The sequence below is a fragment of the Carcharodon carcharias genome, chromosome 1, assembly GCF_017639515.1.
Source record: "Carcharodon carcharias isolate sCarCar2 chromosome 1, sCarCar2.pri, whole genome shotgun sequence".
NCBI lineage: Eukaryota > Metazoa > Chordata > Chondrichthyes > Lamniformes > Lamnidae > Carcharodon > Carcharodon carcharias.
Genome location: NC_054467.1, coordinates 51,624,519 through 51,640,633, shown reverse-complemented (window position 1 = coordinate 51,640,633; position 16,115 = coordinate 51,624,519). Strand labels below are relative to the sequence as shown.

Here is a 16,115-nt window from a genome sequence, read left to right as displayed (position 1 = left end):
GAGTGTTATCAACTGGGCCATAGCTGAGAAATTGTGCTCATTATTCAATACACCTGAGGGTAGGTGAAAGTCACTCACTACTCCTTGGAGATGGGGAAGATGGGCTCATTAATCATTAGTGTTGAGGGTGGGAGAGGGAATTCACTTATGTTCCTCCACTTATTTTCTATCATGTTTGTATTTTTATGTTGGATTTTTAATATTGTTTTAAGCAATGGCTGGAGAGAACACCTGGACTTGAACCTGATGGATTTGATTTCTGGGGTAAACTGAAAAACAACATTGAAAGAGGACTGAGGGAAGAATTTTCAGATATCCAGGTAACCACCATATCAATTTGAAACCAGTATAGGACATCAATATACTGCAATGTTAAAATTACCTGGAAAAACTCAGCAGGTCTGGCAGCATCGGCGGAGAAGAGTTGATGTTTCGAGTCCTCATGACCCTTCCACAGAACTGAGTGAATATAAGGAGAGGGGTGAATTATAAGCTGGTTTAAGGTGGGGAGGGTGGGGTGGGGGGAGAGAAGTGGGGGTGGGGGGTGGTGTGGTTGTAGGGACAAGCAAGCAGTGCTAGGAGCAGATAATCAAAAGATGTCACAGACAAAAGAACAAAAGAGCACAGAGGTGTTGAAGGTGGTGATATTATCTAAACGAATGTGCTAATTAAGAATGGATGGTAGGGCACTCAAGGTACAGCTCTAGTGGGGGTGGATGGAAAGACTAGCAGGGCATAAACAATTTAAAAATAATGGCAATAAGTGGGAAAAGAAAAATCTACATAAATTATTGGAAAAAACAAAAGGAAAGGGGAAGAAACAGAAAGGGGGTGGGGATGGAAGAGGGAGTTCAAGATCTAAAGTTGTTGAACTGAATATTGAATTCATCAACTTTAGATCTTGAACTCCCTCCTCCATCCCCACCCCCTTTCTGTTTCTTCCCCCTTCCTTTTGTTTTTTTCCAATAATTTATATAGATTTTTCTTTTCCCACCTATTTCCATTATTTTTAAATCTTTTATGCCCTGCTAGTCTTTCCACCCCACCACCACTAGAGCTGTACCTTGAGTGCCCTACCATCCATTCTTAATTAGCACATTCGTTTAGATAATATCACCACCTTCAACACCTCTGTGTTCTTTTGTTCTTTTGCTGTGACATCTTTTGATTATCTGCTCCTATCACTGCTTGCTTGTCCCTACAACCACACCACCCCACCCCCCCCACTTCTCTCCCTCCACCACCGACCCCCCCCCCCCCCCCCACCCCCCCACAACTACCTTAAACCAGCTTATATTTCACCCCTCTCCTTATATTCACTCAGTTCTGTGGAAGGGTCATGAGGACTCGAAACGTCAACTCTTTTCTTCTCCGCCGATGCTGCCAGACCTGCTGAGTTTTTCCAGGTAATTCTGTTTTTGTTTTGGATTTCCAGCATCCGCAGTTTTTTGTTTTTATATACTGCAATGTGCTTGTCAATAAAGCAAAGTGCATTTCATATTTCTTAGAAAAGCATTCTATATAAATGCCATAATTCCTGGAACTCCCTCCCTAAAAGCACAGTGGATATACCTATCACAGTATCTCAGTATCTTTACAGTGCAGAAGGAGGCCATTCAACCCATTGAGTCTGCTCTGAAAGAGCATTCCACCTAGTCCCACTTCTCTGCCTTATCCCTGTAAACTTGCATATTCTCTCTTTTCAGGTAGGTACCCAATTCCCTTTTCAATACCTAAATCAAATCTGCCTCCCCTGCCCTTTCAGGAAGTTTGTTCCAGACTCCACTCAGTCTGCGTGGAAAAAATCTTTCCTCACATCACTTCTACTCCTTTTGCCAATTATTTTGAATCTGTGCCCTCTAGTTCTTGATGTTCTCTTGAGTAGGAACAGCTGCTCACAGCTTCTGTCCATTCCCCTCAGAATCTTGAATACCTCTATCAAGTCTCCTCTCAGCCTTCTTTTCTCCAAGGGAAACAGTCCAATTCTCTCCAATCTATCTTCATAGCTACAGTTCTCTATCCCAGGAGTCATTCTTGTGAATCTCCTCTGTACTCTCTCCAATGCCTTCACATCCTTCCTCAAGTATGGCACCCAAAACTGGATGCAGTACTTCAGATGAGACCTGCACCACATGGCTGCAGCAATTCAAGAAGTCTGCTCACCACCACCTCCTTAAAGGCAAATAGGGATGGGACATAAATGCTGGCATTACCAACAGCAACCACATCCCAAGAAAGGATAAAAAAGTACACACAGAGATACAAATGAAACTGTGCAAAGATGGCAGTAATTATAATACAAATATAAGGGGAATTGCAATAGGTTAAATATGGAATATGCTCAGTAATAAGATATCATTTTCACTTAAAAAGTCAGATTATCATTTAATGGTGTTTTGTGCTGTTATGGTTTTATATGGGCTGTCCTGCATCAGAAACTATACAGTAAATTTATATTTGCAGATAGAAGGGAAATCATTTTAGAGAGTATAAGTGTATACAACCTACAAATAGCAAACTACTGCACAATCTTTTTATTTTGCAAAAGTTAAAACCTGCATTTGAGGGGAAGGAAGATATGCTATGGGAGCTTGACAGACACAAGGAAGTACTTGCATCATTGTTCGATGAAAAACGTCATGAGCATCTGTTGAGCAAAGGTAGGGACAAAAATTGTAGAATACAAAAGGAGAATGTGTTTCCAGTAAACCAGGAAATAATAAGAAAACACTGCAACTAACAAGGTTGGAAACATTTTGGGGTGGAACATCCATTGGGGTTATGTGAACTCGTGCCATGGAATGATTTTACCTGCCTTGGAGCTACCACGAGCTGATCTGCCAGCATTGTAGGTGACAGGGATACTCAGCCAGGTGGACTGCCTGGCAGCTAACTGGCAAAAGCCCAGAAGAGGTCTCCTTTGTCTATGAAGAGGAGGAAGGGTGCTCCTCTAGAATGAATAAGCAAATCTCAGGCTGCCTCTGCTGCAAACTTGACCCCACACCATGCCACCCCAACCCCTTCAGCCCTGCCCAATGATCACAGACACCTTCACTGGATACTGTGGAAATTGCAGCCATGTATTTACCTGCTCCTGCTCGATGGATTCTGGACCATGCGGATATGTAGAGGCATCAGGGATCTCGGCTGCCGGCTGGAGAGCCGGTGAGAGACCCACACTGCCTATTTTCGGGAAGGCCAACTAAACCACATGCTAATCAGGTAGCGGCAAGGCCAGCAGCGGGCCTTCACCTGGAATCAAGGGCCCGGGGACAGAAGTCTCATCGACCGAGAGCTGCCGGTCAATCAGAGGCTGGCAGCTCTTGTGCTCAGCAGTGCCACTGTGGAGGCCATGGCTGCTGCTGGAAGGACAGGCATTGGAGTCCCAGGATCGCGCAGTGATCCAGGACACAGGTAAGTAACATGGTGGGGGTGGGGGCGGTGGGGACAGGTTTTGTGGGGTTGGGGTCTGGCAGCAAGGGCAGGGGGGTTAGCTCTCAGTGGCACTCCCCCCTGCCCCCCAACTTCCCAATGTCCAATACCTCAGTCAGGAACTGAGTGCCTTTGGTCGAGAGACACCCCAAACATCCAGCAGCCTCCCAACCAATTGAATGCACACCCACCTCCGAGGCAAGGGGGTAGGGGACGTTAAGTTCTGCTCAGGGAGTGCAATTTAGGAAATCATAGAAATGCAGCTAATGGTTATTTTGTATATTTAATTATAATGGACAGGGAATTATCTACAGTGCTCCTGTGAGTTCCTGAGCTGCATTCTCTGTGATCAGAGCATCGGATCATGGAACTACCTTTGCAATTAGCCTTTAACACTTGACATTAGACAGTGGCTAGAATCACTTTTCCCAAATTTCAAAAGTTTGGGAGTTCAAGTGTTCATGTGACCAAAATTCTTTATGGAGTTGATCCATCACTTCATTGCTGCTGTTAATGAATGAACACAGTCAAAAATCATCAATGAGTGGCATTTTCAGTACAGTAAAGTAGGAGCTATTATTCAGTAGTTTTCATGATAGCCAGCATGTGAATAATTATAACAATGGACAACAGTATTTCACAATTTTTAAAATGCTACTAAATGTTAGAACAAACCAAATATTGGGAGTATTTCAGCTTACCATGGGTAAATCATTATTCATTCACTATAGGAGTGATCTTGAACATATATGAATATTCTCAACCTTTGACTTCAGGTGTAATGACATGTTCACTGTCACTCTTCGAAATTGAGTAGATTATTAACTCTGAACTTTCATCTGTGTGTGCATGCATTGAAACCTTTATACTAGCGATGTCAATGCTGGTTTAAAGTTTGTAGCTTATCACCACTTTAAGTTGATGGAAACACCAGACCATGCCTTTAGGTAATGGCTAATTATAGTGAAATGAATACATAAACAAAACCTGGTGTAGTGTTAGCAGAACAATTATTTGTTTATTTGAAGTTTTGCTCTAAGTGTTCCTTTACCTGCAAAAATAGATTAAGAAAAATCCAGTAGAGGTAGGCATTAACTAATTTCTGTTTGCTAAAATCATTAATAATGAACTTTTTCAGCATTCTGAATTATACAATCCATCAGGTCCTGAAAATCTACTGACCCTTCCTGTGGATTTCTGCTTGGAGCTTCCACAGGCCCAATCTGACAGGAATGTAGTGACTTGATGCACAGGCTGAAAGGAGGGTATATGTTGAAAGGGTGCAAGCTTTATTCCACCTGTAAGCCCAGTCTTGTGTTATAGAATCATATAGAAAAGAAGGAAGCCATTTGGCCCATCTCTGTGTATGCATTCAAACCTTTGTACTAGCAAAGTCAAAGCTGGTTTAAAAGCTGTGCTAACTCTTTGAAAGAGTTTCAAATATTTGCTCCTTCAAATATTTATCCAACTCCACTTTGAAAGTTACTGTTGAATCTGCTTCCACTATACTTTCAGGCAAAACATTCCAGATCATAAAAACTTGCTGCATAATCTCTTCTTTAGTTTTTTTTTTGACAATTACCTTAAATCTGTGTCTTCTGGTTACCTCTCCTTCAGACAGTGGAACCAACTTCTCCCCATTTGTGCTATCAGAATTGCTACGAACAGGAGGAGGGGTTAATTTAAACAGGATTCATTCCTCCTCTCACCTCCCATTCATAAACAGAAAGGTGTTTTGATTTGATTCCCCCTTTATAAGCGTATTTCCCAACCCCTCAGTTTTGGTGTGATCCAATTTTCTATTAACAACCCCACAGCAAACTTGAGACAGGATGAACTCAAAGGGTTAGTTTATTTGCACAGACTCAAAATGTGGGAGGAGGGTCACAACGTTGCCTTCCTTGCATTCATACAGATAGAGAAAATAAATATTTATAGCGCAGAGACCACAGAGATAAGAAATAGTGTTTCACGTGGGTTCCAGAGTCCAGAATCAAAGCCTAATGAGGTATTCCTTCATGGAGGTCTGTGAGCTGAAAAACCAATGCTGGTTAAATCACTTTTTCGTGATGTTGACTTTACACAGTGAGATAAGCATACAAAGATGATTTGGTCTTGTGGGTGATGGGGCAGGCTTTCCAGTAGAAGCAGTGTAGAAGGAGCCAAGTGTCCAACATGGGCAGAACTCCTTTTCCGTGAGGCTGTTTGTAGGATGGTAAACAACAGACTGATTTTGCAGTTCCACCAGGCAATATTACTGGTTCCATGTCACATGACTCCCACCCCTTCACAGTGTCTTTGGCAAAGTGTATGTATTCCTCGCCTGGGTCCCCGAGATTGGTACATGTCTCAACTTTAAGAATTGAAAGGAAGGTTGTGAGCCCTTTGTCCAAGCAGTTGAGTACATTCCTGTTGGCCAGCCTGGGTTTTGAAATACAGATGGCCTTTGTATAACTCTCTTTGAATTTGACCTGTGCAGACCAAAATGTATCGTTAGTGACTCTTCAAAGATAATGAGGTGCAAGTTTCTCCGATACTGCCAGGTAGGTCCTTTTGTCCAATGGTCATAGACAGATATAGATTGAGCAATTCTAAGCTGTTTGTCCAGTTTTAAATTATTAGAGATAGCAATGAGCATATCTCTATAGACTTTAGAAAAAATGTACAGGGTGAGGTCTTAGTCCCTTCATAGAATGCACCATGGGCAGGATTTTGAGGCCATCGGGTGGGCACAGTGGACGGGCCCAGGGGTGGCTGGGAAACAGTCCCTGTCCGCAATGAGCCCTGACCTGGCAGGCCAATTAAGGCCAGCATGAAGCGCGGCTCTGCACTGGTTGGGAATGATGAACTGGGGCAGAGGCCTGCAAGCCGCCGGGTCCAATGGCAACCCAGTGATCGGTTTATAAGTGACCCAGGCAGGCCCTAGAAGGCTGCCACAGAAGGACGTCTGCTCAGAGTTCCCAATGGAGTCCAGTGCAGCTGGGCACAGCAGGCAGGAAGGCAGGTCGGGTGGGCACTCAGCCCCCCATTTCTCTGACGAGTGCCTCGCTATCCTCCTGGAAAGGGTGACTCCCAGGAGGGACACCCGTGTCCCCAGACATGGAAGGAGGAGGCCACTACACCTCACCAAGTGGGCAAGGGAGGAGGTGGCAGCCATCATATGGTGCGGTACACATGGGTGCAGTGCCGGAAGTGCTTCAATGACCTGCTTTGCTCAGGAAAGGTGAGTACCGTGTTGGCATGGGTCAGTGTGGAGGAGTCCACGTGGAGCATTAGCACTGCATTGACCCTGAAGGCCAAGTGCACTGCCTCCTCCATGGAGAAAGTGGCGACTCTCATGGAGAGGCAGCTCCAGGACTGAATCAGGGGTTCTTGGGGTCACGCTCGGATCTGCAAGCCTTCACACCTCAGCTGGTCAGTGCCAGTGTGGGAAATGGATGACCATGGATGGCACCCAGTATCCCAGCTAGGCGCCCGTCCCTCAATGGTGTGCAGGGAGGTCCAGAACGACTTCATGTTGGTGCACAATCTGCTGTCGTCTCTATGGGTTCCTCTCAGGGTGCTCTGGATGACGGCAGAAGCTCCTCCAACCCTCTGCCAATCATGGTGGCATCTGATGAGGCTTCGATGATTGGGGAGATGCCAGCCCTGGCACTGGCCGCTCCCTCCCAGGCGGAGCCAGCACACGACCCACTGGCCGGAGGACGACCGCCAAGGTCATCAAGGCCAACAAGACAGCAGGGTCAGCAAGCTGTCTCCAATGCCGCTGCCAGTGAGAGGGGAGCACCTAGACATAAGTTAAAGGCACCATGAGTACAAGAGGGACAGGTCACAGATGATTTTATGTTCATTTATGTTTACTTTATCTATACCGGTCTGGGAATGAAGACCAGAGAAGATTATGTAAATAGTTTCGAATTGCCAAAATTAGATAAATTTTGTTTTTCTCATCATGGTCTGCTTCACCTTTTTATTTTATTGGTGCAGGTACCCTGACGTGCCGCCAGTGTGTAATGCTGGACGTAAGTGACCATGAAGTTTATTGCACAGGCACTGAGTGTTCTTTGTATTCAAATGAAGGAGTCATTTCAGACATTCGGGGTGGAGGAGGCAGCCCTGGCATGAGGTGGAAGCTGATCTTTGCTAACCTGGCTGAAGGAGCGTTGGATCAAGGCGTCCCTGGTGTCCCTGCCTCCCTGGAGGTTACAGAGGTCTGCCTCCATGCCCTCAACGTCCTCCTCACCGTGCTCCTCTTCTGACTCACTACTGGATTCATCATCTGTGGCCTGTGCAGCTGCGTCAAGATCCTCTTCCTCCAGTGGGTTCCCCCTTGCCAGTGCCAGATTGTGGAGATCGTGCAACCACTATCAATGACACCTGCTTTGTGGGGGTATCGTAGTGCTCTCCCTGAACAGTCCAGGCATTGGAAGCGCATCTTGAGAAGACCTCTCTACCATTGATCTTGTGGAGGTATGACTCGTATTGTAACACTTCTCTGCCTCTGTTCTTGGATGCTGGAAAGGCATCATGAGCCACCTCTTCAACGCATAGCCCTTGTCTCCCAGCAGCCATCCATCCAGTCGGGCTGGAGCACTGAAGAGCCTCGGCACCTGGGAGTGACTCAGGATGTAAGCATAAAGGAAGCTGCCTGGGTACCTTGCACAGACTTACAGAATCTGCGTCCTGTGGTCACACACGATCTGCACGTTCATGGAGTGGAATCCCTTCCTGTTGATGAAGGCACCTGGCTGAACCGTTGGCGCCTTGATGGCCACATGTGTCCAGTCGTTGGCACCCTGGAAGCGGGGGAATCCAGGAATCACTGCAAAGCCTCTGGCTCGCTCAGCCTGGCTGGCCTCGTCTGTAAGGTAAAGAATAAAGGTCATTACCCACCTGAACAGAGCTCCTGTCACCAGCTTGATGCAACTGTGGACAGTTGATTGGGAGACTCCACACAGATTCCCCACTGAGCCTTGGAAAGAACTGGAGGCATAGAGGGCCACTGTGACCTTTACAGCCACTGGCATGGGGTGTCCACCCACACAATGGGAGCTGATCTCAGGCGCAATAATCTGACAAATGGAGGTCATGGTCTCCCTCCTTCGGCACTGCACCTCAAACATATTGAGGTAGCTGCATCGCCGCCTGTAAACCTGGCAGCAGGATAGTGGCATCTTCTGCCGCTCCTAACACTTTGGACTTCCTCCTGGCCCTGTGCCCCTTGTGTCTGCGCCTCTCTGCCCACAGGCCCTTCCCCTGGAAGCTGCAATGGGACACATGGCCTCCTCTCCCTCCTGCCCCTCTCTTCCTCAGAGGAGGAGGTGCCATCAGCAGAGAGCACAAACCCCATTACCAGGTCAACGGAAAGCTGTTTGATACCTGGAAGGGTCCACACATTCTGAATCTTCTGCGGGCCTTGCAGATACCAACAAGTTCTGAAATGAAGCCTGGAAATGCTAAGATTGAAGCCCCGAACAGAGATGAAGCTGTCAAATACCAATAAGTCACGAGCAGCAAACTACCTACCAAATGCCTCACTACTCACACTGGCAATACTGCTGGCCATTTTCATCCTGCCCTTTGATAAGGTTTTTGAAAATTTCAGCTGGCCGCCTGTACATTTTGCCTGTGCGACGAGCACGAAATCGCATGGGTGAAAAATTGCTGTCAGTTAGTCTGTTAATGGCCTTAAGTGAAGGGTTAATTAATGGAGGGTGCGGCTCCAGCCCCCGCGTGCGCCTGCCAAGCGAAATATCATGCACTATTTTATGCCTGATTGAGTCGGGCACGTGTCTGCCAATAGGATGTAAATGATTTTTAACTCCTCTATTAAATCTCCCCTCCCTTATCCTTCTTTGCTCTAAAAAGAACAACCTCAGTTTCTCTATTCTTTGGACATAACTGAAGTCCCTCATCCCTGGTACTATCCTAGTAAATCTTCCCCAGACTGTCGCCACAAGGCTTGATAACTTTCCTGAAATGTGGTGCCCAGAATTGTATATGATGAGAATTCCACAAAGCTTATTATAACTTATTGCTTTTCTACTCTGTGCCTCTACTTATAGAGCCAAAGATCCAAATGTGCTTTTCTAATTGCCTTATCAACATGTCCAGCAATCCTCAAAAGCTTTTGTGTCTGAACCCTGAGGTCTCTTTGTTTCTGCATTTTCAATTGTACCATTTAGTTTATATTATCTTTCCTCATTATTCCTTTTGAAGGCATCACTTCACACTTCTCTGCACTAAGTTTCATCTGCCAAGTGTGCTCAATTGCCAAAAAAAAAACAGAATTACCTGGAAAAACTCAGCAGGTCTGGCAGCATCGGCAGAGAAGAAAAGAGTTGACGTTTCGAGGACTCGAAACGTCAACTCTTTTCTTCTCCGCCGATGCTGCCAGACCTGCTGAGTTTTTCCAGGTAATTCTGTTTTTGTTTGGATTTCCAGCATCCACAGTTTTTTTATCTCTGTGCTCAATTGCCAGTCTTTCTATATCCCCCTAAAGTCTCTTCACTGCTTGCTACATTTTTGCATTGTGTCATCTACAAACTTTGAAATTATGGCCTTTTATACCCAAGTCCAGGGAGATCTTGTGGCACAGTGGGTAGAATCCCAGTCTCAGAGCCAGAAGCTCTGGGTTCAAGTCACACCCCAGCACTCTTTTTATTTCAGATCTACAGTATTTTGCTTTTATTTTCGTTTTAGTCGCCTCCTCTGTAAACTATCTAACCCAACGTCTCTCCAGCTCCTATATTGTGGCATTGGTTGAATTATTTTATGTAGTGAAAACAGATGCAAAGTTCTCCTTTAGTATCTGTCATGACCTCTACCTCTAATAAGATTATCTTTCTGGCCCCTAATCGGCCACTCCCTTCCTTTCATGATCATTTTATCATTCATGTTTATAAAAGATTTCAGTCTCTACTCCAGAGAACTGTTGGTACTTAGTCATTCAGTTCACTCAAGGCTGAGATTTCTCGACCCTGAGGAAATCAGGCGTTATGAGGATCGGGTAGGAAAACGGAGTTGAGGTCTGAGATCAGGCAGTGATCTTATTGAATTGCAAAGCAGGTTAGAAGGGCCATATGACCTACCCATGTTATTATTTCTTATGTTCTTCCACTAATTGTTCTCTTTTATGTTACTTGCTAATCTATTTTCACACAATTTCTTCACCCTTCTTTTCTTTTCTCATTTATCTTCATTTTTTGGATTCTGTTTGATTCTCCATTGTATAATGAATCTGACATCTATCATACCCTTTCTTTTTCCATTTCATTTTAACCCTAATGAACTAGAATTCTCAGAATGTTACAATGTATTTTTCAGCATGATTCCCCCAAAATTGTACAAACAATTGCAAAAGGTCAAGGAATTCCAATCGTAAGTTATGCCCAGCACAAATTCAAATTCCACAATTTGCTTTAACATACACTGGACTGGGAACCACTGCCTCCTGCAAAATTGGCCATTCCCAAGACTGAATCAATTGCCATTATGAGGCTCTGCTAATTGTGCCTATGTATGGACCATAGGAAGGCTTTTATAATTAAAATCTTTCAGTGCAAAAGCACCTTTTCCATACCTTTTAAATATTAAAAATTAATTTACTATGTAACTACTGTACACAAATGAAAGTAGTAAAAGGTGATGTATAGCTTTTAAAAGCATTTTCAATGACATTAAAAATGTATTTTCTTGCAATAAACCCATTTTCAGCTGTATTAATAAAATTGCACCAAGTTACAACTCTCAGATACATCATTTGTTTTTAAATGCAAGAAGAGAAAGCAATTATGTAGTAAAGGACTGCTGGATCATACCAGTTTGTGGAAGCTTTGATATTTACCGATATGAAAACTAGTCTGAGCTAAAGCTTGAGCAAAAAATGTATTTTGTAAAATTAGTGCAATTTTCAGTGCAATTTGTATCCTGATTGATTGCCAATTGCACCCAAAGTGGAAATACTGTCCTTATATCTTTAGTCATCCAGGCAGTGGCTTTGATGTAGTTCCTTACCCCCTTGTAAGAATATGTTTAGTCTGTATCCAAATGATCTCCTCTTTGCTCATTTACTGTATTATTTTTAAGGCACTTGGGTCAGATCACTGACCCATATTTATACATTACTGAAATTGGCTCTCTATCAAGATAGTATTTTCACCATTGATTGTTCCATGTCCCTTTTCATAATCACTCTAAACCTAATGACAATGTGATGTGTTTGCCAAGTGCTCCCCCATTGAAATATGCAAACATATTGGTCAAGAGAGTCACTGCATACACATTTCAGGAATTCCAGCCCCCTTCATGCCCTTGACATTACTTGATTCCCAGTCTATGTTAGAGTGATGGGTTGAACCCTGAAGAAAAGGTCAGTTATTTGTTAATTTCATTGGTGTATCAAATAAGACATTTTTGGGGGCTTCCTCAAAACCACCCCCATCTGAACCATTATGTGACCCCCTCAGACTGGCAGGCATCCAAGATGTGCAAATCGTGGCCCAGACACCTGCTAGTTATATTTAAGGAAGCTCCCACTGACCATGGGGATTTTGGTGGGTCAGCAGTAGAGGTTTGAGGTGGGCTGATCCAGAGAATTTCCAACTCCTTTGTCACTAAAATTCAGATTTGGGGCTAATGCTCTAGAATTGCTGTTGGTATGAAGAAGGAAAGAAAAGCTTTCACAACCTCAGGATATCTCAACCATGACTTGCATTTGTATAGCACTTATAACATAATAAGACATCCCAAAGATCTTCACAGGAGCGTTCTCAAACAGAATTTGACATTAAGAGATATTAGTACCAATGAGATAGTTTTCAAGAAGCATCTTAAAGGAGAAATAATAGGTCGAATTGCCCCAGATTAGATTTGCACTAAGTGCGGTAGCAGACATGAAAAAAGTCATTTTACCCACTGACCACAATGGTGGATTTTCGCACTGCATCATCCCATTCCTGGTGCATCCTGCCTCATTAACAATGCATTCACAGCAAACTCCACTTTACTGGCAGGCAGGCTCAGATTTTCCCACCATACCATGAGCTCAGCGTTTCCTCACCCAGGGCACCATATTTAAAGCGCACCAGGGCACAGCCTACTTCATGTCAGACCAGGACTGCTCCAGGCAACAGAAAGCAAAGATGACGGCAGCCCCCAAATTTGGTAATGCCTTTTGGGGTGCCTGCTGGATGCAATGGAAGGCTACTGCGATGTCCTGTACCCCCGCTCTGGCTATAGGAGGTCCCAATCTGGCTTGGGAGACTGTGGCTGTGGCGGCCAGCGCCACTGGAGCAGTGAGGAAGAGGATAAATGTTCTTATCCATTCTGCCAGGGTAAGTCACTCTTCTCATCATTTTCAACTCACACACTCACAACCACATCACACATCCACAGGGATCTCACATCTCAAGGGACAACACCACTAACTCTCACACACACCCTCACATCTCCATCAGACTCATATCCTCTGGAGCTCACATCCTCATCCCGTTCATGATTCCACTCACCACACAAACATTCCATGCAATGCCATATGTCCTGCTCACACTCTCTCCATCTGTTTTCATGCAGGAGAAGCTGGCTCACAACAGCAGGGAGAGGTCCCAGACCGGGGGTGGAGTGGCCCACATTAGGCCCCTCACTCACTTTGAGGAGAATGCCATTGCGCTGACTGGTGAAGACGTGGACCCTGCCTGTGGCGACTGAGGTCAGCGGTGAACACCCACATAAGGATCCTGCACCACATCAACCCTCTCTCAACGCAACTGTGCGTGCTCTCTGTCCTGCTGCAGTACACTAATTATCTCTACTTTGGTTCACAGGGAGGTCTGCCAAGCAACTGATATCCTCAGTCAGACAGTCCCTCAGTTTCATCCACGTCCTCCCCTCCAGCCAATAGGACACCTCCTCCATTGAACAGCTGGACATAAGTAGCATGGAAGACTCGTCACAGCACTTACCCACACCCTCCACCAACACAGAGACACACACCTTGGTGGGACCTGGAGCTAGAGCAGGCTTGGGTTCACAATCTGATGATCACCACACGAACATATGTCCGCAGCAGGAGGAGGCAGGTTCAGTCGAGACCCCCAGCACTCAAAGGACGGCTGGGGAAGAGGCATCTGTGAATCAGATGACGAGCCTCTGGATTCGGCCTTCCAACTCATTGTGGAAAGTCAGCAGAAGGCAGGGTAACATCACACAGAGCTATTGGAAGCCCTCAACAGAGAGGCACTCAAGCCGGAAGAGCGTGTCTGCTAGCTCTCTGATGAAGTGGTGCACACATGTCTGGGCATGGAGGTCTCCATGGGGAAGATGGCAGACACCATGGCGACCCTGTTTCAGCAGAACGTGGAGATGTGTGCAGACCTGCACTCCATCGCGGTAGCCATGGATAAGTTCCTGCAGTGGCAACGCAAGAGGGAAATGGGGAACCTCGGCATCCCTCCAGGAGCTCCTTCCCTTCAAGGAGTCAGACCGGAGCCCTTGGGCATCCGAAGGGTGGAGGAGTGGCAGCTAAACACCGCTGGGTCATCCATCAGGAATCTCAGAAGCTGTCCTCTCCCTCTGAATCCCCTTTGTTTCTGACCCCTTCAACCTCATCCTCTGACACTGCAGAGGGAGCTGCTGGCCCACAGGAGGACAGCCAGAGCAAGCCGAAGCCCTCAAGGCCTCAACCCTCCAGAGGACACACGCCAAAGTTATCAGAGGCAGCAGGGCCAATCATTGCACAGGCTGTCTCCACCCCTTCCCTGACACCTTTGTTCCCTCTCTCTCAATCTCACTGCCCCAACACCGTAGTTTCCAACACCAACCCAACCTCAACCCACCCAATACCTTTGTTCCCCACCCCCCCAAACTCACCCCCCCAGTTACACCTGCACCTTTCTCTTCCACGATCCCCCCGCCCCTGCCAGTACACCTTCCTCTCCCACTCACAGCTAGACATTCCTTTCACCCACCTCACTGATTACCCGTAGGAGCCCATGGCCAAGACCATGATGTTCCGAAGCAGACTTGAAGCATCAATGGAAACCTCCCACCTTCCATGAGCTGCTTCACATTGGAGCCACGTGCATGAGAATCCACCCAGCATGCCAGGCACATGTTCCTCCAGGGTCTGGTAGCTGTAGAGCTCCAGCATCCTCTGCTCCTCAGTTATCCATGACCCGAGCAAGACCCTCACTGTAAGTCCCAACTTCTATATGTCACACTTGTCCAGACATGTTCTGGGCCGGCGTGTTTTCCTGCCAGTGTAAGAGTAAATCGGGCATGGGGGAGTGATTCTGGTCAGACCTTACACCCATTACCAGGATGCAAATCGGGTTCACGCCAGGCTCCAGTGGGATTAACGTTTCGCCATGGTGGATACCAACGGATGATCTCACTGTGCTTTCACGCAAGCGTGAAACCAATTTTTGCCCCTCATGCCAAATTGCTCCCCCCCTGCCTGCCATGACACCCAAAGCCAACAGGACCAGACAATTCTGCCCAATGCTTTATAGAGAATTCTAGAGCTTAGGGCCTCAGTAGCTGAAGGCACGACTGCCAACAACAGGAGAATGAAAGTAAAGATGCATAAGAAGCCAGAATTCAAAGGGCACCACTATCTGGGAGGGTTCATAGGGTTGCAGAACATTACAGACATAGGGAGGATGAGGTAATGGAAGGATTTGAAAACAAGAATGAGAATTTTAAAATTGAGCAGGAGTCAACTTAGGTCAGGGAGCGATGGGTGAATGGGATTTGGTGTGAGTTCGGATACGGGCAATGGAGTTTTCTATGAGCTGATGTTTATGGAAAGTGGAAGTTGGCCAGCCAGGCAATGCTGGAATAACCAAGTCTAGATATACCAGTAGCATAGATAAGGTTCAGCAGCAGATGGATAGAGGAAAGTGGGGTATTAATGAAGGCAGAGGAAAGATTAATGACAATATTGTTAAAAGTGAATTTGGTAAACATGGACAGGGTGGCTACTTAAAGAGGCTATTCTTACGCTTGATCCACATAGTATTACATCTTAGCATAACAGTCCTCCAGCATGCACTTGTGTTTAAGGAGTTACTACTTCATTGTTACCTCTTTCCTGTTTCAGTGGCAGTTCCTGGATTCTACCATAATTAGGCCTCTTTGCAGAACAGAATTATAGAACATGTAGCACACAATGGTAGTTCTGGAGACGTTGTGGGGGTGGGGGGGTGGTGGGGGGTGCAGGGGGCAGAAGGCTGTACTGCAATAGACCTCCTGAACTAACCAGATGCATGAAGGTGTCAGTGCTGTACTTCATAATGATCCTGGATTTGTGATATTTGAGCTCATGTTTTATCTGTGGCTGTTGATAAGGAATTATTCTTCTAACTCAAATGGGGTTGGTGCAGATGTTGGGCACAAATTAAGTGTATATTTTGAATTGACATTGCTAATTGCATGTCACTATTTTGCTCTTCGCAAACCATCTAGACACTGGGAGAGCCAGTTCACGTTTCCTGTTCACTAGATTATGAATGGAGACCTGAATGTTAACAAGGATGCAATAAGTTTTGTCTTTTACTTGTGAGAATGTCACAATGGGATTGATATGTAAAATTACATCCTCATGTGCTACTGCTGCTCAGTGGTGAAGATTATGAAAGAATTGGACCTTGAAAAAAGCATCAATCATCTCTTTGATGAGATAT

General features: G+C 45.6%; 1 protein-coding gene across 1 annotated transcript in view; it reads left to right on the top strand.

Moving 5' to 3' along the window:
- Positions 1–16,115, top strand: part of tdo2a (tryptophan 2,3-dioxygenase a) — a 103,656-nt gene that overhangs the window by 53,659 nt on the left and 33,882 nt on the right. Inside the window, exons 7-8 of the mRNA XM_041178131.1 lie at positions 213–320; positions 2,549–2,660. Of these exons, the coding sequence (XP_041034065.1) occupies positions 213–320; positions 2,549–2,660 (220 nt within the window). The remainder of the gene's footprint in view (positions 1–212; positions 321–2,548; positions 2,661–16,115) is intronic.